This window comes from Cricetulus griseus, chromosome 4 (genome assembly GCF_003668045.3).
Source record: "Cricetulus griseus strain 17A/GY chromosome 4, alternate assembly CriGri-PICRH-1.0, whole genome shotgun sequence".
Classification (NCBI taxonomy): Eukaryota; Metazoa; Chordata; class Mammalia; order Rodentia; family Cricetidae; genus Cricetulus; species Cricetulus griseus.
The window spans coordinates 35,593,835-35,616,653 of NC_048597.1; the positions used below are offsets into that span (position 1 = coordinate 35,593,835).

At 41.3% G+C, this 22,819-nt stretch overlaps 1 protein-coding gene across 2 annotated transcripts in view; it reads right to left on the minus strand.

Moving 5' to 3' along the window:
- The window catches only part of Abi3bp (ABI family member 3 binding protein), a 202,736-nt gene that overhangs the window by 122,819 nt on the left and 57,098 nt on the right, over positions 1 to 22,819 (minus strand). For both annotated transcript variants that reach the window (XM_035444460.1, XM_035444459.1), the window contains exons 3-4: positions 5,316 to 5,384; positions 823 to 955 (exon numbers count right to left, since the gene is read on the minus strand). In XM_035444460.1, coding sequence (XP_035300351.1) covers positions 823 to 955; positions 5,316 to 5,384 — 202 coding nt within the window. The remainder of the gene's footprint in view (positions 1 to 822; positions 956 to 5,315; positions 5,385 to 22,819) is intronic.

The following is a 22,819-nucleotide window of genomic DNA, read 5'->3' on the forward strand; positions in this document are numbered from 1 at the left end:
GAGGCAGAGGCAATTGGATCTCTGTGAGTTCGAGGCCAGCCTGGTCTCCAGAGCAAGTGCCAGGATAGGCTCCAAAGCTACACAGAGAAACCCTGTCTCTAAAAAAAAAAAAAAAAAAAGAAGAAGAAGAAAAGAGACCATACTTCAAAGACTCCTGCTTCAAGCACTCTTGAATTTTCAGGTCAAAGATCCAGTACTTTGGAGGTGGAGGCAGGAAGATCAGTAAGTTCAAGGTCACCTGAGTTACAGAGTAGGAGCTTATCTCAATGTATTTATTTATTTATTTATTTTAGTACTGGAATCCACTAACAACTGCAATAATCATTAAAAAATAAGTTCTTTGAAAAAATCAAATCAATCACTGGAGCAAGATAAGTCACAGACTTAGTAGTGCATAAAATAAGGAATATTTCTGATCATTTGAAAGGATACATACACATTCACATACACAATATATATAATATACACACAGACAGACATGTTAGATGTATGTATCTGTTCCTTTAGATCTTTAGTTACTCCTCTGTGCTCTCTACATGATACTGCTTATTTTGCTGATTCTGCCCATTTGATATTTGATCCGTCCCCTCGTATTTGCTCATTTGCTGATAAACATACATCCGTATGTTTTCTCCTCAGATCACAGTTCTGTCACTAGCAGGGTCCCTTACTAGATGTCCGTGTACCCCTCATACCTAGAACAATTGTGTAGCTAATAGGTGGTAAGTAAATGCCAAGGGTCCAAAAGTTTGTACATTTGTCTAAGCATGTGTCCTTACTATCAAAAGTAATGAGAAAAAAATCTCTAACATGGGGAATTACCTGTCATTGGGACAGTTACTTGGCAACGTCCAGTCATGGTGTGGATTGATAAGGAAACCCCAGGACAGGAAGACTGAGCTTGGCGTCAATGTACCAACCACGAGCTGGAGAGGTTTTCGAGAGCGAGATTTACCTGTGGAGGCAGAGCACAGTTAACTCCAGAATTTCACATCATGCAACCCAATCCCAGTTCTTCCATATCTGCCCCCGCCCCCATAGTGTTCCCCCAAAAAGAAAATTTAAAAATTAAAAAGGAAACAAAAAGTCCCACTTCATTTTTCCATCTTCCCCACCTCTCCAAAACCTCTTCATTTCTCTTGGTGTCAGTGGAAACGGCAGTGAGGACACAGCACCTTTTGATTGATTTGTTTAAATAAAACTTTATTTAAATTAAAAACAATCTTATTTTACAAACCAATCCCAGTTCCCTCTCCCTCCAGTCCTCCCATCCCCCCTCACCAAGTCCCCATCCACTCCCCAGGGACAGTGAGGCCTCCCATGAGGGATCATCAAAGTCTGACACATCATTCGGGACAGGACCTAGGCCCTCCCCCCTGTATCTAGGCTGAGAGAGTATCCCTCCATAAGGAATGGGCTCCCAAAGCCCATTTGTGCACTAGGGATGAATACTGGTTCCACTGTCAGAGGCCCCATAGACTGCCCAGGCCTCTCAACGGACATCCACATTCAGGGGGCCTGGTTTGGTCCTATGCTGGTTCCCCAGCTGTCAGACTGGGGTTGATGAAATTCCACTTGCTCAGGTCAGCTGTTTCTGTGGGTTTCCCCAGAATGGTCTTGACCCCTTTGCTCATCACTCCTCCCTCTCTACAACTGGATTCCAGGAGTTCACTTAGGGCTTGGCTGTAAATCTCTGCTTCTGCTTCCATCAGCTACTGGATGAAGGCTGTATGATGGCATTTAAGGTAGTCATCAATCTCATTATAGGGAAAGGGCATTTAAGGTAGCCTCTCCATTCAGATTCTTAGTTGAAGTCATCCTTGTGGATCCCTGGACATCTCCCTAGTGCCAGATTTCTCTTTAAACCTAAAGGCTCCCTCTATTATGGTATCTCTTTTCTTGCTCTCCTCTATTCTTCCCCCAACTCGATCTTCCTGATCTCTCATGTTCTCCTCCCCCCTTCTACCCTCCTCTTTCTCTTACCCCCTCCCCACTCTCCCCATGCTCCCAATTTGCTCAGGACCCTAAGAGAGACATACATGGTCCCCCAGAGAAGGGGAAAGGAACAAAATCTCTTGATTGATATATTGAGTAAAATGAATGCACAAAGACAACTTGGAAAGATAGTCCTTCCTTTTTGGTTTAGCTTTTATCATGTCAAGAAATTTTTCTGAGTAATTTCTGAGCTTTATGAGAGAGTTTTTGAAATATTATAACTTATTAATTCTTTGAGAATTTCTCAGCTTTTCATATAGTCTACAAAATTGATTTTTATCCATGAGTTTAAATGTGAATCAAAGGAAGAACTTCTGTTTTCTTAGTCTTATGGGCTTGGAAGACTACACCACAGTGCCTGGGGCCTTTATTAAAGTATATAGGACAGGAACCCATAAGTGAGTGTAATGGTAACTATTTGAAACAAATGCTCTTGAAAACTGTCAATTATGACAGTTAATTATGTTTAAGTTCTGTCAATTATGACTCCAGGAAGAAAGCCTCTGAATCCAGAATTTACAGAACCTAGTGATATAAAAATGCCTCATTCTAATACAGTTGGCTTATTTATGGGGTGTCATATCTTTTAATACCTGCATACATCATGTAATGCTCAAAACAGTAAATCTATAACCTTAAACATCTGGCATTTCCTTATGGTGAAGTATCAAACACATTCAACTTAAAAATAATAAACAGTTGGGTTTTATTACATATGGTTCTATGGTTTGAGTGAGCATCCCTGTGCTAAAGGCTTGGTTTTCACTCCATGCTGTTATTGGGAGCTACTTCAAGAAGTAAGACATAATGGAAGAGTTTAGATTTTGGGGGGTCTGCCCTAAAATGGGGATTGTAGAATCCCAGTCTCTTTCCCTGTCCAGTTTTTTTTTTTTTTGCCTTCTGATCATAAAGAGAGTATTAATGCCCTAAAGAATGGGGCCCAGTGATTATGGAATCAAACTTCTAAAACTAAGGTTAGTTTGGGTATTTGACTTAGTAACAGAACACTAGAAACTTAACTAGGGAAGTTAGCCTCTTGATGATGTCTAAAGTCATTTATGAAGATCATAATAGTTGTTGGCATGTACTCTTCTCTGTAAACCTTTCAAATGCATCTGTCATCATGCCTTGCAGATGCTGATTTAAGTGGCCTACATTTGACCTCCAAGGAGAAGAGATGAGAATCTTGACTGAAGGTGGAGGCACAGACAGTTGCAAACAAACACTATTCTTCCTGTTTGTGAGTTGACTGTCATAGATGCAATACAACAATATTATTTTATAGATGAACAATAAGGGCCAGAAAAGTCGCAAGGGTGTTCCAAGTTACACAGGATGGAAGGTAAAAACTCCTATTTGAGTTTCCTTGATTATTTTCTAATTTCCTTTGCAGTGAATCCTTGGCTCTGCTTACAGTGTATGACGAGATGAAATGCAGCTCAGAGATGAAAAATGTATATTTCATTCGCCAAGGGATCCTAAGCTTGCATGTTCAAACAATTATGTCACTAACTTGGTGGTTTTAATATGAAAAAGATTAGCTAATTAGAATCCATGTGGCAGATGCAAATGTAAAACGAATGGAGGTGATTGCATTCGACACTGCATCTCTCCCAGATGCAGAATAAAAACCAGGAATCACAGCCATTACCCCAGAGGAAAGGCAGACTATTGTGTGCTGAGGAGGGTAACACAATCTCCTGAGCTAGGAATGAGGAAATGAGAGATCATCTCCATGGCTACTGGCAAAAACCTTGAAATGAAGGTAGAAATGATCACTTGAGCTAAAAAGCCTCAGTGTCTGATTTTTATTTACATGTACATTTTTATTTATATGATCAGGGTTATATGAATAAATAGTTCAGTACTAGCCAAATGAAATCTCATTCGAAGACACCATAATCACATTTGATCTTATTGTTCAAAATTTTGGAACACTGTCTTAAGATACTGAGTTTTCCCCTCTTGCTTTAAGGTAAGAGGCTGGGGTGATGAATTCATATATATTTCTATTTATTAAAATGCTTGATCTTATGACAGACTTCAAAGATTCCCCCATGGAAGGCCTCACCCTCCTTGGGGGGCAGAAAGGGGTTGGGATGGGGGGACAGGGGAGGAGAGGAGGGAGAAGGGACTGGGATTGACATGTAAAAGAAGCTTGTTTCTAATTTAAAATTGCTCTAATTGTCATTAAAAAATAATATATAATAAAATTTATTTGCTTTTAAAAAATGCTTGATCATTTCCATGCTACTTGTAAAAGAAATATGGAAGTCAAGGGAAAGGAGAAAAGGGTGCTGGAAACAGATTTCCAGTGACAGTCCTGTGCTGGTCCACTGAGTACAAAATTCAGAGTGGCCACGGCCCCTATGCTTGGTGTGGCAGAAGTGTCAAATGCTGTTTCTCCCATCCTATCCTGTCAGATAAGCAGAACAAACAGATGCTTTTGTGCAGGGCATCCAGGGTTACTCAAAAGGTAAACATACTTAGGGAATCATTGAGAAGGATTCACAGAAATTGCAGAGCAAAACTCTGTGGTCAATACTGCTCATGGGAAGGAAGATGCTCTGTGTTAGAGGACCCAATGTTTTCCTTCAGGAGCAATGCTCGGATGAAGTATTACTAATTGGACATGGCAAGCTTTTAATCTTTTGTGTTTTTCTCCTGTTGCTGTGGCTAAATACCCCAGCAAGAGCAATTTAAAGGAGAATGGGTTTATTTTGACTCATGAGTCAAGGGTAATTCATTCAAAGCAGGCACTTGAAATAGCTGGTGCACCTCCACAAGCAAGAAGCAGAGGGTGATGGATCCAGGCACTCAGCTAGTCCATTCCTTTTATGTGGTCCAGGATCTAAGCTCAGCGAACCATACTGCCCACTGTTAGGTCTTTCCATCTCCATTAACCTACTTGACATAATCACTCACAGGCACACCCAGAGGCTAAATAATCTCTGTCAGGTGTGCCAAGAGGTATGTTTCCAAGGTGATTCTAGCTCCTGTCAGGTTGGCAACAATATCACAGTCATAAAGTTTACTCTTGTTCATTCTTATTCACAGTAACCAAGGTCAAGAGAACATTTAGCTATATAAACATCAGCATAGGCAGTGACAAGAGGGGCAATGCCAATTTTTGCTGAGAGCAGTGTCTAAGACCAGGCTAGGCTGCTCATCTAACAAGGTAAGCTGCAGGCTCAGGACTGATACTCTCTGCACCTCCATTGTTAGGACATTCCTAAGACATGCCATCTGTGGTGTGTGGCAGAGTGTGAACTTGCATGGTGCATAGCTAACTACAAGAAAATCCAGTGCAAGGGCTGTACCTGAGCATGACTTCTTCTGGCTGGGAGGAGGAGCGGGTCGCACGACTATCAGATACTTCGGCTCGGCATCTGAAACAACAACAACATTATCTTTCAGCAAAATCCTCCTAGAACCAGCACGGGAGTTAGCACACCCATATCCTAAATGAACATTTCCTAGTGGTAAACTCTCTCTGATTCCAGTGAATAAGACGCAAGAACTGGAAAATTAATACTTTCTAAAAAGCTGGACATCTGACACCAAGGGTTTGCTCATCAGATCCAAGATTGGCAGCGGGATCTGGCACACCCGGACACTGCCGAGGCCCCAGTGGCAGGTCCGCCTCCATCGAGGGGCCCAGGTAGATCAAGGGCTGTCTCTGGTTCCTGTTCACCGGGATCCAAAACACCCAGCCACTGTCAAGGCCCCGGTGGCAGTTCTGCCTCCATCCACGACAAGAGGACAGACATCAGAACTGGAACTGTTTGCATCTACCAGGAGGAAACCTTGGTCCCATACCCACTAGGAGAGGAAGAGACTCCTGATAAACCCACCAGAAGAAAAGATGAGAAGAGGACAAGGTAAAAGCACATTCAACAACAGAAAACCCAATATGACACCACCGGAGACTATACACCGCAAGACCTGAACATCACAATGCAGATGAAGCAGAAGAGAATGACCTTAGAAACATCTTCATGAAAATGATAAAATACCTCAAAGAGGACATGAGAAAATCCTTTAAACAAATGGAAGGAAATACAAACCAAAAATACAAGATATCAACAATCTCTCAAGGAAACAGTTCAAGACCTAAAAACTGAAATAGAGACAATAAAGAAAGCACAATCTGAGGGAATGCTGGAAATAGAAAAGCTGGGTAAACGATCAGAAACTACAGACACAAGCATAACCAACAGAATACAAGAGATGGAAGAGAAAATCTCAGTAGACTCATCAACCAAAGAAAATCTTAAGTCCAACAAATCACTAACACAAAATATCCAGGAAATATGGGATGCCGTGAAAAGACCTAACCTAAGAATAATAGGTATAGAAAAGGTGAAGAAATCCAACTCAGAGGCACAGAAAATATATTCAAAAAAATCATAGAAGAAAACTATCCCAACATAAAAGAGACATGCCAGTAAAAATACAAGAAGCCTACAGAACTAATGCATCCAAGATGACGGTCTGGTAAAACATAAACAAAAACACCTAGGACCTGAAAAGTAGTATTCTGTTAACAAATTTATTGGACTTGAGTTATTATCCTGGTATTTTTTCAGGAACTTTGGGACCTGAGACTTCTAATTCATTAAATTTAACTTGGCTGCTGCAGTCAACCAGAGTTCAGAACCACTTGCTCAGATAGACCTTTTTGTTTTATTTTTATTCTGTGTTTACATTTCCCCTTTGAGGCTATGGAAGAGGCCTCTTTACCCAAGGCTTTATGGAGCCATCTTCATTTACATAGCTGATATTTCACTATTTGCTATAATCTGCCCTCCTAGTTACTAAGGTAAGCTATCACTGGAACTCACTTCAGAGCTGTGTCTGTTGCATAGTTACCTCATGACTGATGAACACATGGCCATCTGACCTCATGAACACAGACAAGGCGTGTTCAAGCCTTCACAGAGCCCCATGGGTTTGGAAGTGAATCTTGCTTATTTGAAATTCCCTTATGAAGTGCTCAACCCAAATTCAATAACAGGACTACAGTCACCATTGGGTGAGCTTGCTAGGGTTGTAGAACAATTTAGATGCCAATAAACTACTATGTAATAATGCTTTTTGGGTACAAAAACTGTTAATAAATTTATAAACTAATGACACAGCATGCTGATCCTACATGTCCTATGAAATTACCATGTGTAATAGTGTATTCACTGAGCAACAAGCTCCAGGTTCCATGAGACCCTGTCTCAAAAACTAAGAGGTAAAGTAGAAGAAGATACTAGAAGTAAAGTTCTGGCTTCCACATGAATATGCACAGGTCAACATGCCTACACACATATGTAGGCATATACCACACACACACAATAGAAGAGGCAAGCAAATCTTACCTCTGGCTAAGAAAGTGGATATGTAGGGAGTCACTGACACATGGTCCACTCAAGCCAGAATTTGCTTCAGTGAGAAATAAGGTGATATTTAAAGAAACACAAACCAACAAGAAACCTCTTTACGTCCATTTTTGCTGTTAGCCAACATGGAAGAAAAGGGAAAAACAGGACAATTCAATTCTCTTTCAGTTATCCCTCACTCACAAGTTAAATTAGAACATCCAAAAATGTACATGCCTGTGTCAAAGGGGAGTAAAAGTTGACACATTTTATGCAGCTTTTCCACAATTCTGCTTAGAAGTTGCAGGATCTACAAAATGCTGACTTCGCACTTCTAGGCCTGCTGTTGACTTAAAGGTTGTCCAATTCACACACACACATTTCCCCAAGAAAGTTAGAGATCACGCTCACTCATAGAGATCACTGTAAAAAGTCTTCAAAATACATTGTCCAACAGAAGCTATTCTAATCAGGTGGAGTTTATTACAGTGAACAAACAGAACGTGGGTTTGGAAAACTGTGTCCAAAGGTCCTAAAAACACAATTAACAAGATGCAAAACCAATTTTAACAAAGAGTGGGAGTTCTCTTTGGGGAAAACACTAATGGGACAAATTTATAGACATCTGAGGACTCCTGCTGCTCACTGGGGCCAACAGTTATCCAGTGTCAAAGGATGATGACTCAGGAGCTCATGGGAAAGGCTGAGAAGAGGTTGCAAAGGACCATGGATATCAAGAGCCCACGGAGAAGACTGGACAGAGGTGTTGGTGCTGCGATAACTTCACAATGGTTACTGAGTTATGAACACAGTTTAACAATTTCAGTAAGTCATTTAGATTACTAGCTTTTTGTTAGTTCACAGAAAAAGAATATATGGAACTGCAACTATCAGAAACTAAGTGAGCCCACCTTTCAGAATATTTCCAAGTCTCTATAGAAAGACTTGGTAAACAGAGCTCAGGCTAGACCTGGCCACACTTTGAGATGAGGCTTTGTTCATTTGTGCTTCCAAAAGCCTGAAAAGCAGTAGTTATCCGGTTAACATACTTTGAAGGAAGGAATAAATGGAGGTTTGCATGAAGAATGGAGAAAACTCTTAGAGATTGGGAACCAGCATAGTCAATAAACACAAACCACTTTTTTTTGCAAGTCTCATAATTAAGTACAGAATTAATAAATCTATTTACAGAACTGTTTCTTTTACCTAACAAAATTATTTTACCAAGTATTTGTTTTAGTGTGGATCAATAGACCTTTTCCTTTTCTGCCTCAAAAGTAATTGGAGACAATTTGAAAAACCCTATGCTGTTTGGTAAGTATTTCCATCAAATATTACAATAACTTTTAAATGATGAATCTGTGCCCAGTTTGACAGAACACACTGCTATGCCCCTCTGTTCAAAGAAAACCCTGGCTTCCTCAGCCTTCAGGACTGGAATAACACCAAAGTGTAAAAGATCCACAGAAGTGTAGCCAGCCCCATCACAGAATCACCAGCAATTCAGAAAGGACTTGAATGCCAGCCACAGAAGGGGGTCCAGAATACACACAGGCCTTGTCTGAAGGAGCTTACAGCTTAGGTCAGCACATGTCAGAGGGCAAGTCTGCATGGCTGATGACTCTAGTAACAAGCAGCCCCTGCTGTCCGTGCAGTGGGATGGGTGGGGGTCTAGAATCACCAGAGGGAAACTCAGCTTTGATGAAGATGTAAGGAAAAGGGCTTTTCTCTCTGAACCCAATGTCCCCAGAGCCCTGCTATATTCATTCACTCCTCAAGGTCCACTAAAGTGTTTGGAAGAAAACACTCAAATGGTGTTTCCAAAACAGCACCATTTCAAAAACACACCCCATTAAAGGAGACATCGCTGGAGTTTTGCTCAGTGTTCTACTTTCATTGGATGAGATTTGGGAAGGCAATACTTGTCTGTGTGTCTGTCTGTCTGTCTGCCTGTCGGTCCTCCCTCCCTCCCTCCCTCCCTCCCCGTGTCCCTCCCCCTGACTCTGTCAGTCCCTCCCCCTGACTCTGTCAGTCCCTCCCCCTGACTCTGTCAGTCCCTCCCCCTGACTCTGTCAGTCCCTCTCCCTGTCTGTCTCTCTCCCTGTCTGTCTCTCTCCCTGTCTGTCTCTCTCCCTGTCTGTCTCTCTCCCTGTCTGTCTCTCTCCCTGTCTGTCTCTCTCCCTGTCTGTCTCTCTCCCTCTCTCTCTCTCTCTCCCTCTCTCTCTCTCCCTCTCTCTCTCTCTCTCTCTCTCTCTCTCTCTCTCTCTCTCTCTCTCTCGTGCCAACTTCCCATCCTAACATATATGCCAGCCACACAACCCCACTTGCCATGCTGTGGTGCAGCAGGGGACCTTTTCTAGATGCACCTGCCTAGTCCTCAACCTAACAGCCTCCAGAATCATGGACCAGATATATCTCTTGTTTTAGTAAATTCCTGGTCTCAGATATTCTGCTATATTGACAGAAAACAAATGAAGACAAAGACGTGTCCCATTAGGTTTCTTCTCTCCCTACCTGCGCTCTCAGGACAGAAAATGCAAGCTCTCTTTGCCACAGATCTGCCACTCGGACCCTATACACCTCATATGACTGTTGTCCATGCACTGAGACTTTCACATACCCAAGTAGAGTCAGAATGGTACTTGCTGTTTTTCTTCTCTAGATTTCTCCTATTTATACTCTCTGCCTGCCAGCCCCTTCCCGTTTCTCTCTCCTGCCTAGCTATTGGCTGTTCAGCTCTTCATTAGACCAATCAGATGTTTTAGACAGGCAAAGTAACACAGCTTTGCAGAGTTAAACAAATGCAACGTAACAGAATGCAACACATCTTTGCATCATTAAATAAATATTCCACAGCACAAAGGAATGTAGCATATCTTTAGCTAATATTCCACAACAGTGATACCTCCAGCATGTACAAGCACAACTGCCACCACATCTGGCTATGTGACACCATAGTATGTGTGTAGCTGCCCTAGCTCTTCCCGAGTTCACACCTAAGGGTCTGCTAGAGATGGAAGCCAGCTGACATTGCTAATTTCGAGTGAGAGGTAGATGGCCAATCAGACAGCTCGTGGTGCTGGGAAAAGGAGAAAGGAGGTTCAGAGTAAACGTGTGGGGAGCAGATTACATCTTGAGTGACCTCCCCGGGTCAGACTCAGGGAAGTGGCAATGCCTCCCTGCTTGGGTGTATGCATGTTGGCAGTGTGGAAAAACCACCAATGGAAGCTTGCTTCTCCTGATGACTGCAACCTAAAACTGCTCCTCTACAGAGAACTTCTACCTAAACTAGCTAGCTCCCCCTCCTGTGCTGTACACAATACATGTGCTGAGGTTCTTGGTTGTATAGTCAGTGCCTCTCCAGCCCACACCACCCCAGCTGTGTGTGTGTGTGTGTGTGTGTGTGTGTGTGTGTGTGTGTGTGTGTGTGTGTGTTTATAATTTCTTTATTTCCTCGTTGCCTCAGTCAGGTTTCTAAGACCAAGGCATGCTGGACACAAGGAGCAGGGACTAATGAGTCTTGGAGACAGACAATTGAAAACTGAACTAAGAGAATGAGGGGGTGTGGAAGGCCAAGGCACAAAAGCTCAGGTTCCCTGGGGTGTGGGTCCACAGGACAGACACCACTTACTAAATGAAACATAAAGAAAACTAAGATTGAGAAAAGTGATAATAGCTCATTTACTGAACATAAGATCCTCCAAGGGTACTTGTCACCGGCTCATGAAGCCAGCACTGATCAGACATTTTACTCCCTGTCCCTGCACACTGCCTCCATCTGCTGCCCCATCTTGTTTCCTGTGGCCTGGCAGAGAGCCTGGTACATCTCATCCACCCACTGTCCCAAACTAACCCTCCTTCAATTCCCCCCCTTGACAGATTCTCCCCCTGACATCACAAATACTTAATAACAGATTTCCCTGACCCATTTGTCCTAACAGCCAGTACACATCCTTTCCCACTTCCCAAGCCTGTCAGCTACTAAATTGCTGGCTTTCTGGCCTCCACTGTTTCCTTGTCTGTGCTTCTATGTGAACCCCACAGAAAAGCTTAGCATGGGATGTTTGTTGTCCGTTAGCTGTTTCAATGTTTGTCCGGGGCTAGATTTTGAAGGAGAGAACATTCTGGTTCACATACATTTACCCATGAACTCTACAAAGTTTAACATTGTCTTTCTAGAAAGGTCTAATGAAAGAGCAGGTCATGCTCTCTCCAAAGAATAGTATCCAAAGTTAAAGACTTCAAACCAGCAGGGTGTTGGTTCCCCCAACCCTTTGAAATGCTCCAGTTGCCATTACCAGGTAGGGTTAGTGCCAAGAATTGTTCTCTAAATGGAGTTGAAAAGTACTGGAACACGTGTATGCTGTAGAGCTGAGAAGCAATGTGCTGTGGTGGCTAAAGACCAATACAGATCTGGAGACAGTCTGCTGCTGGCATATTCCTAACCCTCCAGGGATCCATGGTCTTCTCTGGAATAAAGAAGATGCTGTTTACACTATCTGTTCTACAGGGCAACTCCCAGGAAAAACTGACCCATTCCTTGGCCTAGCACTTTGAGAGAACTCAAAAATCATTGGGTTGATGAAAATTTCCATCCTAGCATATGTTGATTAGCTACTGAGCACCCCACTTCGTGAGTGGACACAGTAGAGAAGTCACAGCCAACACTGCCCCTTGATTTCCCTTCTTACAAGCCATCACCAGTGGCAGAGTAAAGTTTGGGCTGTCAATGATCAGACTGTGAAAGATCTGAGGGTCATGCTGAGAACTCTCGGCTTTCCCTTGCAAATAGATCAAGGCACCTTTCCAATTATTGAGAAAAATGGGACACATGCTAATAATTACACCAGGCAATAGGCAAACCAGGTATTGACCAATAGTAGACTCACTCCTAAACTCAAAGAACTGTTTCTCCCAGAGACTAACACTGCAGGCCATGAGAGATGCTTTGTTTCATTGACAATGAGCCTTGGATTGGAGAACTGAGAATAGTTCAAATTCATTGAGTCTGGAGTCTGGTTATCAAACACATGGGGATGATAAGACCCAGCTCTGCCTCTGGGAGGCCTCATTAAGCTGGTGAAATAAGACACAGGTGAATACATTGGGGTGGGGGGACTCCAATCTGACCACCGCATAAAACAATAAAGCCAAATGCAGCTTTGCATGGCCCAGCATGGTATGACTCACATAAGCCAAAGAACGCTAATGTGCTGTGCCAGAAACCCATTCCAAGAGAAATAACATGACAGGCAATTACGAAAACCGATAAGACTATTGTCCTTGGTTTTGAGATATGCCTAAAAGCAAAGGAAATTCTAGCATTTAATTCTCTTCTTCTATTTCTATTTTCTGGATATCCCTCAGACCCTCCGGTTTAATCTTTTATCATTAGCTAGCTTTCCATTTAAAATCTTCCTAATAGCCAGACTCCTGCAATGATTCTGGAATAGTACATCCAGAGTGAAACATCCTTTTAGCCCATGACAATAGGGGACATTTTAAATGTATAACCAGTAATGAACTTTGGAAAGTTAGATTTTAGTTTCAGTGCCTGATACAATACTGTTGAAAAATAAAATTCTGGGCTTTACACTGAGATAATACTAATTTGTTTTAGTGAATTTCCAAGAAAAGACAGACTTGCAGATGATATATTAGATCAGGAAGATGAGTTAAAATACAGTTAATGTACAGGTAAACCCAGCCAAAAAATAGATTTGAAAGGATTTATTCTTAGTAGCACATGGGGCAATGGTTGTCTATTTTCAGAACAGGCCTTTCTGGTATAAACTCAGGGTGACTGGTTAAATGATAGTATGCATTGGTTGAGAACTTGATACCTACTATACCAATAGCTTTTAACCATCCCTTCTTGAAACTTAAATTCTGCTAAATTTTATGCCTTGGAAGAAAATCAAATGATTCTAGATATCTAGTTTTTTAATGGAGAAAAAAACTGGATTTATCTTGAAGATGTAAAGCTAAATACTTCCCACATAGTAAATAACATTTCAGAAACAGAAAGCAATTTTAGATAAGAGGAAAAAACTCTATCTTAAGTAATACAGTTCCTTCAGACTATCCGAGTCAAGGTTGACCCTTTCCCATTCATTAAGTTATGTTGTTTCTAAGTTCAAAACATGAAAAGGAAAAGAAATATAAGGCCGCTAGAATCGTCAGCTCACGGGACTTTGTTTAGGTGGAGTAGGAGGGAAGACAGGTCACACATACGTACACGCACACACGAACACACATGCACAATTACTAACATTGACAGTAGTGATAAAAGCCCCTGTAGTTGATGGCACCAGCTACCCAGGAGGCTGAAGCAGAAGGACCTCTTGAGCCCATATGTTCAAGACCAGATGAACAGTACAAGAATTCTGCTATTAATAACAGCAGCAGTTCATGTGGAGTGTACTAGAAGAAAACAGTCTTATGAAAACAGAGTGGACCATAAATGTTTTCTGCCTTGGCCCCTTGTGGAGTAGATGAGGCGTCACATATCAAGGGGGCAACCACAACAATGGTGGTGGTGGCAGTGGCAAAGTATACATCTTGGGGACATAGTTGTCACACATTTCCAGTCAGATTTTTATGAATTAGCAAGTTATGATGTTTGACCTCTTTTTATAGAGATTCTTAATGGGGCATTACGGGAGCAAACCACCAGGGTCTTCCTACTATGGATCAAAAGAGTCCCCTACTGTAGATCAAATACCATTTCCTAAGTGTTGAGCAGCCATAAAATAGGAGCTCAGTCTCACCAGATTTCTGGGGTCACATTCTGTCTGGACCTGCCATTAACTAGGCACATAGCCTTGGGACATTCACTTAAGCTTAGATTTCCTTATGGGTAAGAGCAGTAGTTCACAACTTTCCCAATGCTGTGACCCTTTAATGCCACATGTAGTGGTAGCCCCTGACCATAAAATTATTTTTATTGCTACTTCATAACTATAATTTGCCACTGTTATAAACCGTAATGTCAATATTTTACATGCAGGATATGTGAGCCCTGTGAAAGGGTCAATTTACCTTCAAGTGTATAACCACCCACAGGTTGACAACCACTGAGTAAGAGGCTCCCCCAAATGCTATGTGCTCAACAGCTGTCTCTTTTAAGTTTGGTAACTGCCATCTTCATTGCTGACACCTGTTTGCCTCTTGCTGATTATCTAAGGATTCAGGGAAGTGAGGTTTTCACCTGGTCCCCGTGGCCATATTGCACCACTCCCTCCTGTTGTTTTATCCTGCCTCTTCCCCGACACTATTCTTCCAGACCAACATATTTACTTCCCTGTATAACACCTCCATTTTCTCATCAAGCTTACTTCTAACTATTTTTTGCTAATAAATCCACAACCACTTTCCTTTGATGTTTGCCTTCAGTAGAGTAAGCAGTAGCAACTTCCATTATTTTAAACTTTATCCCACTTCTGAACAAAATGCTTAAAGAATGCACAGATATACTATGTAGAGATAGAAAAGGAAAGCTATGCTTCTAAATCGCAGTGGTAGTTGTACGATTTTCTAGTTTTCAAGTTAAGTATAAAAATCAAGGCAAGAGTCAGCAAGATGGCTCACCCAGTAAAGTGCTTGCTTGACCCAGAGACCAATGTCCTGTGTTCAATGCCCAGAACCACATTTGGGAAAGAGAGAAATGGTTCCGAGACCTTGTATGATATATCATGAGTTCTAGCTCCACCCCACACATATGAAAATTAAATATAAGCAGTTCTAACTAAGGGTCAGCCATTACTACTGTGTAATTCATGTTAAATGACAGCTTCTAATTTATGTTTGTTGACATCTCCATTACTGTAAGTGAACTCTATTCAGAATGTCTTGAAACTTGAGTTTCTCCTGTGAAATAAAAGCAAAACACATCAAAATAAACTATTAAAACTCTACCTACACTTACCAAGTTATCAGTTGACTAAGTGGAACTGTTACTCTCTCATTTACATTTGTGTTTAGTAAAGTAAGTCAAATTCCTTATTGTATATTCTTACTATTAACTAATTTACTAGGGATGCTAAAAGGTTGAATCTAGAAAGTGGGAATCACTGTTCTTCCTTTGGAACCCATGTCTGTGGAATTCTAAGCAGTGCCTGCTCTCTATTCACCACGTGCACCCGGCAGATTCAATTCAGGGGCTGCCCCTTGATGATCAAACCATGGCCACGGGAGCCAGGTGTGTGGCCACCATGACTGCATCATGGCCTCAGATTTCACTTTGGATTTGTTTCCAAATCTTGTTTTGAGAGCTATCCCTGTCAAGAAAACATGCTCCGGACACAACAGTAAGATGAATATGACAATTTGTTTTCAGTCACTAATACCTCTGCTAACATAACATCTATGATTTCCTTGCCTCACTTCTCAGTGACAAATATAAAAGCATACTAAGTCACACCGCCACTCTTTGACCAAGAGTTTTCACACTAGACACTAAAATCTTGCATAAGCCAAAACTTTTGTGGAAATATAGCCCAACCTTTGTTAGCAACTGAGGCAAAGGCCAGAAAGATGAAGAACAGACCATTGAGCTTGTTTGTTCTATCAGAAACTGATAGAATTTACAAAACATTTGTATTCTGTGCTGGGATCTATATAATCTGCCGCGGATCATTTACCCAGTCTCCATAACACTTCTGGGAGATCCGTTCTCTACTTTATACACAACAAAAATGAAACACAGAGACGTTAAATGTCTTACCCCAAACCACTCCACAGTAACGGGGGTATCCAATTTGAATCCAAGACTGTTTGACTCGTAAGCACTCTTTCTATCTGCTGCCTCTCAAGTAGAGAGTCAAGTTTCCAAGGACATGGAAGTGGTCATTCTGGCTCGTGGCTTCTTTCAGGACATCTAAAGGCACACTAGCTTGCAGTTTCAGCACTAGCCCTGAACACTCGGTGAGATGGTGGCTGGGAAGCCTGAAGCTGCACATAGAAACATGCTCCTTATAAAATGATCACAACTGTGAGAATTAAAGCACCTGCCTCCATTAAACCCACGTGATTCCTAACACCTGGCTAGAAGACAACTCCAGTCAGAATTTGCACTGGTTCCGAATGTATGACTCTTTTCCATTTGTTATTTGAGCAAGCAGAGTAAAGCTATTTGCCTTGTGCTACCCAATTGCCCAACTGATGGATTGTTACTCCCCCCTCTTTCTCTCTGGGGATACTGTCCTAAAGTATTTACAGATTAACAATGTCAGAAAGAATCAGACAGCTGAGAATTTTCTCTCTCTCTCTCTCCCTCTCCCTCTCCCTCTCCCAGATCTTTGCAAAATGATCAACAGTTGAACATAAAACTGAGTAGCCTCTGGCAGTGGAACCAGGATGTATCCTCTAGTGTACGGACTTCTTAGCCTAGATACACGGGGAGGGCTTAAGCCCTGCCCCAAATAACTTGACAGATTTTGATGATCCCTCAATGGAAAGCCTCATCCTCCCTGGGGAGTGGATGACTGATAAGAAGAGGGAGTCAGTGGAGAGGAATAGGAGGGGGAGGGAACTGGGAAAAAAAAATGAGTAGCAAGAGCTACTTGGAGGCAGGTGGCCTCTGTGAGCTCAGGACCAGAAAAGCAGAAAGTGAGAGCATTTGGGATATGATTCAAAAAATGAAGGAGTAGGAATCTAGAAGATTCATTGAGAATTCTGTGTGTGGTTTTGTTGTTGTTGTTGTTTTTGGTTTTTGGTTTTTGAGACAGAGTTTCCCTGTGGCTTTGGAGGCTGTCCTGGAACTAGCTCTTGTAGACCAGGCTGGTCTCGAACTCACAGAGATCCACCTGCCTCTGCCTCCTTAGTGCTGGGATTAAAGGCGTGTGCCACCAAAGCCCGTCAAGAATTCTGTGTTTTAACACCATTCCTGGACTCTTGCGAGCATTAGATAAATTTTTCTACTGCCTCAATTAATCTACTAAAACAAGTTTTTTTTTTTTTTTTTTTTTTTTCTTTTGAGACTCAGTCTAACATTATTGACCAGGTTTAACCGGAACTCATGGCAATTCTCCTGTTTTAGCTTCCTAGTGGCTATAATGAATGTGAACCACCACACTAGCTTTACTTAAGTCAGGTTTTACCAAATCTTATCTGAATATGAATTTAAAAAAAAACAAGAGGGAATATTATTTTTTCTTTGTGTGTAAGAGTAGTGATTTGAAAAATGCTAATTTATACTTAATAGAAAGATATGAAAATATAGAAAAGCTTATGTGATTATCAAGAATATCAATCCATATATCACTAAATATTACCTTGAATATATGTAAAAAACAACTTCTCATGTCACAAGTGAGATGTGATAGTAAGGACATCATACAAAATATGTCAGGCATAGCAAACGACACTTTTTTAAAATAAAAATAACTTATTATGTTCCGCTAAAGTCCAGCACACTGGAAAGAGAAATGTTACTGTCTTATATTACAAAGGGCTGAGCAGGCGCTGTAAGATATTCTTTCTTTCCACAAGGAAATAAATTTGTATTACTCCTTCGCGCTCAGGGGATTTCAGCTCATCATTTTACAATCATGAAATCATCACCTGCCCACAGCATATCTGTGAAAACTAGACTTGCTCCTAATGGACAGAACAGAGAATGGCCCTACAGGAAACTGGCAGCAGAAAGACAATAGAGACATGAATGCCAAGTGTGCAGCTTGTAACAGGACAGTTGTCCCCAAAGATTGCCATCCTAAACCCTAGAACCTTCAATTATGCGAGGTTATACAACCAAGGAAATTTACTTTGCAATAGAACTAAGGTTGATAACAAGTTGGCCTAAAATAAGAACAGCGTCCTGAATTATCCAGATGGGCTAAGTATAACCACACTTTTTCTAAAGTAGAAGCCAGGATGGCTCAATGTGATGTGACAGCTTGGTCCATATTGTCAACTTTAAGACGGAAGAGGAATGCAGGCCATTTTGAAAATTATACTCTCCACTTAGCCTCCAGACAAGAATGTAGTCTGTCTAATACTATGATTTTAGCCCACTACAACCCAATTGGCCTTCTGACCTACAACGATAAGATGATATATTTATAATATTTTAAACTTCCAAGTTTGGGTTAACTTGTTGTAGCAACAGACATCTAATATATGGTGGCTAATGAATTAGGAACAATTGATGCAAGTAGCTAGGCAAAACTCTAAGTAATCAATGTAATGAACTGAAAAAGAACATTTCACTCAGATCACCAGTCTATTCTGGGTAATAAAAACAAAAGCACACAGATTTCTAAGTATAAAGAAATATGACAAAACAGAGCTGGAGAGATGGCTCAGCAGTTAAAAACACCAGCTCCTCTTTCAGAGGGCCGGAGGAGTTCAGTCAGTTCAGTTCCAAACAAGTTAGGTGGCTCACAGCTGCCTGAAACTTCAGCTCTAGGAGATCTGGAACTCTCTTCTGACCTTTGCACTCATACACTCATATGCATATATGCATATACACACGTGCATATGTGCAAAGAGTAAATGACACTGGTAGGGGATGAGTACAAGGAAACACTGTCATTTGGACACAACAGGGAAACTGTACATAGGAACTCAAAGCAGTTATGATAGCATACACAAAACCCGTGCAAACTCAAGCCAAACCAAATCCCAGTGACAACGGAGGAGTTGCGTACACAATCCCACCCCCAACTGTGGGGATATTGGCAATTTTAGCTGCTGGGAGAAGGAGAGACATTTTTTCTTTGAGAATATAACCCCTGGAAAGTTGATTAGAATCCAATGGAAGACCACACAGCCAAGAATATTATGACAGCAAGAATTGGCCTTGAAAGATTATTTTTTTAAAGAAAGCATAACATTGGATGGATAGGGAAGAGGGTTGGATTTGGGAATGGTTGGAAGAGGGGGAGTGAAAATGATTAAAACATATAAAAATACTCAAAAGACTAAAAAATAAAAAAGCCCCTTATTGGTTGTCCAACACAGAGTGGTGACAACACTGTATCGCACTCAGCAGGTTCCATTTTTATACATTTGTACACAGACACGTGCATCAAATACAATCAAGGAAGAAGAGGCTATCGACTTGAAAGTGGGAAGATATGAGTGGGGTTCAAGGAAAAGGAACGAGGAGGGGCTGGGGGAGGGAAAGAGGGGGAAAGGTATGGTTCTATTAAATAGATGTTTAAAGAAGAAATATTAAAAAAAGAAAATTGTAGGACTATTGTTTTTTCTTTTACTAGAACGTTAGAAAAGAAAAAGGATTAATATAAAAAAAGAGAAAACATTGATCTAAAGGAGAAGGACAAGCTTTAAGAATGCCACATGGAGCCCATCCCACATGGAGGGATGCTCTCTCAGCCTGGACACATGGGGGAGGGCCTAGGCCCTGCCCAGGATGATAGGACAGACTTTGGGGATTCTCCCCATGGAGGGCCTTACCATCCCTGTGGAGCAGAGAGGGGATGGGGTGGGGTTGGTGGGGTGGGGGAGGAGGGGAGGGAGAAGGAGAAGGGATTGACATGTGAAGCAGGCTTGTTTCTAATTTGAACTAATAAAAAAATAATTTTTTGGAAAAAAAAAGAATGCCACATGAAATAGCTTCCTAGGCATTCCAACATCTTTCTCCCAAAAGTTCCTCAAAACACAGTGATTTGTCTGTGATCTACCCTGAATGAGTAGGTGCTGATTTGCCTGGTAACAGGAATTAAACAATTCACATAACCTCTGGAAACTTGAATATTCTCCACAGCTTTGAGTCAACTATATCCTATGCCACAAATATTTGGTGGTGTCCACTCAATGGGACTCATTCTGACATAACTGATTAGAAAGAAAATGCAGAACCCACAGGATGGACTCTAACCAGTGAACATTTTTTTCAAAGAGGGGGGTTATAGCATAGAAAAATGACTTTGGTGTTTCCAATGGTTAGCAAGACCTTGGTGCAACCCAGCAGATGACATGACTAGTACATGGTGGGGGGACAAAAAAAAACCTAAAAGAAGCAAGGATTCCTCCTTGGTCCCTAAAGGCTACCTCTAATGACCATCAACTGACCTTAATTATTTTTAGGTGGATTTTTGGCTTTCTATGTGGCTGAAGCATAGCCAAAGAATGAGCAATTGATAATAATACAGAACAAAACCAACTAGGCCAGGTTTCAGAAGAGGACAATGATTCAGTTCTCAGCAGCCTTTCCATAAAACCCCAAGCAGGGACATTGGTATACCAGATAGAGCAAATACAAACACCCCAGATCTAACCGGAAAGAACTCTCACGCTTTCCCTAACTGTAAACAATATTCTCTGCACCCTGAAGCCAAGAGACTTCAATCCCTGGTCACTAAATTCCTCTATTCTGATCATTTCTCACTCTCCTGGTCACCAGGTAATATCCCCATTCTGGCCATTAAAATTATTTTTCAATTTGGCCTCCTGAGATTTCTTCAAATAATGCATTTTCCTTAATTCACCAGTCACCCAGCCTACAGCTCAATCTCTGGGAACTAGATACTGTCTTCCTCATTCCTAGAAACCTTGGTCCTCTAGGAAGGTAGAATGTGCTCATCATATCCTACAGTTATCCTTCAAAAAGCTTTGCCAGCAGATGCAGCTTGCCTAGCGGGTAATATCCCTCCTTACCAAATAGCTCACTTTCAAGTTTGTGTAAGCTTTCATAGAGATCTCAGCCTAAGTAAAGCCCTTTTGTTGCTGAGTGGGTCGCAAGGCCAGGAAGAAGTCAGGTGTCTCCTAAGGGCACCCAATGGCTCTGCAGACATAGCCATGCTTAGGGTGGATGTGCTGACAGAATATACTAGAATTTCCTTGAGTAAAAGTAACAGGTAAAAAATTGTAAATCACCCTGCTAATATGTACCAGCATCTCTAGACCTGGAGTGTTTTCCCTTGATATGACTTGATAGCTTCCATTTTTAAACCATCTACAGAACTAGAGAACATCATTTAACATACTGAAACTCTTAATATACTTAGAATGCTTTAAATGGTACAGACATTTAAATTTGAAATGAATATCTGTTCTTCATTCTCCAGTCTAAATAGTGAGGAAAGCAATTACACAAAACCATATGAATGTGGATATCCCCATTGCTGCTCAGAGGGCATTTTTTTTTCTAACACCAAGGTTGAATGATGTACATATAGTTCGAGTAATTCTCCCTTGCATGCTCTATAAAATCAGATTCAAAGTTTAGCTGCCTAAATGAGGACAATACCAGTAGACTTTCTAATGTGGAAATGGGAAATCTCACAGTGCCCACCCTCAACAGAGAACTACAGAGAACCAAGGAATGTTGAGAACAAAGAAGGACAATATTCTTCCCTGGGGATGAGCTCCTTGGTTGGTTGTCCAGTTCAAAATGGTCAGCCCTGAAATATTATACTACAAGCAACACTGGACAGACTCAATAGGTCGCAAAATTTATGCACATATACATACATGCATACATACATACATACATACATACATACATACATACAGCCATGGATTGAGAGGGAGCAAGGGGAGGGGGCACACTGGAGGGGGTGGAGTGAGACCAGGGAAGGGAGAAAATGATATAATTATATTTTAGAATAAAATGTTAAAAAAAAAAGTATGTCAAACTCCCCCATCCTTTTGTGCAAATAGCTTTGAAATTGAATTGCTGGCTCTTCGAGATGGAAATGGGTTGTGCCTACTTTCTCAGTGCCACTATTAGTCTTTGGAGCTTATGTACCTAACTTCAGCCTTGACTTTGTTTCCTCTCATTCACAGTTACATCAGTTTAATGCCAAATATTTGAATTCTATTGGTCATCCATTGAGGCCTAAAAATAGCAAGACTACGGGGCTAACCGCCTTTAACCACAAATAGTCAGACTGACTCAATGCTCATCTCCAAAAATAATTTAATGTAGTTGGTTGTTTTTACTATTTACTCTTTGGGGCCCACCACCCAGCTCCCAAATAAATACACAAAAATTTATTCTTTCTCATGAATGCCCGGCCTTAGCTTGGCTTGTTTCTAGCCAGCTTCCCTAACTTAAATTATCCTATTTCTCTTCTTTTACATTTTGCCTCTGGGCTTTTGCCTTTCTCTATTCTATATACCTTTTTTTACTTCTTACTCCGTATCTGGCTTTGTGGCTAGGTGGCTGGCCCCCGCTGTCCTCCTCTCCTCCTTTTCTTACTCCTTCCTCCCTTTCTCCTATTTATTCTGTCTGCCTGACAGCCATACCTATCCCTCTCCTGTCCAGCTATTGGCCATTCATTTCTTTATTAGGCAAATCAGGTGTTTTAAATAGACAAAGTAATACAGCTTCACAGAGTTAAACAAATGCAACATGAAAGAGTACAACACATCTTTGCATCATTAGACAAATATTCCACAGAAAAACATGTAACACATCTTCAACTAATACTCCACAACAAATTTAGGCTCTCAGCTCTTGAGGGGAGAATGCTGGCTGGCTAGTT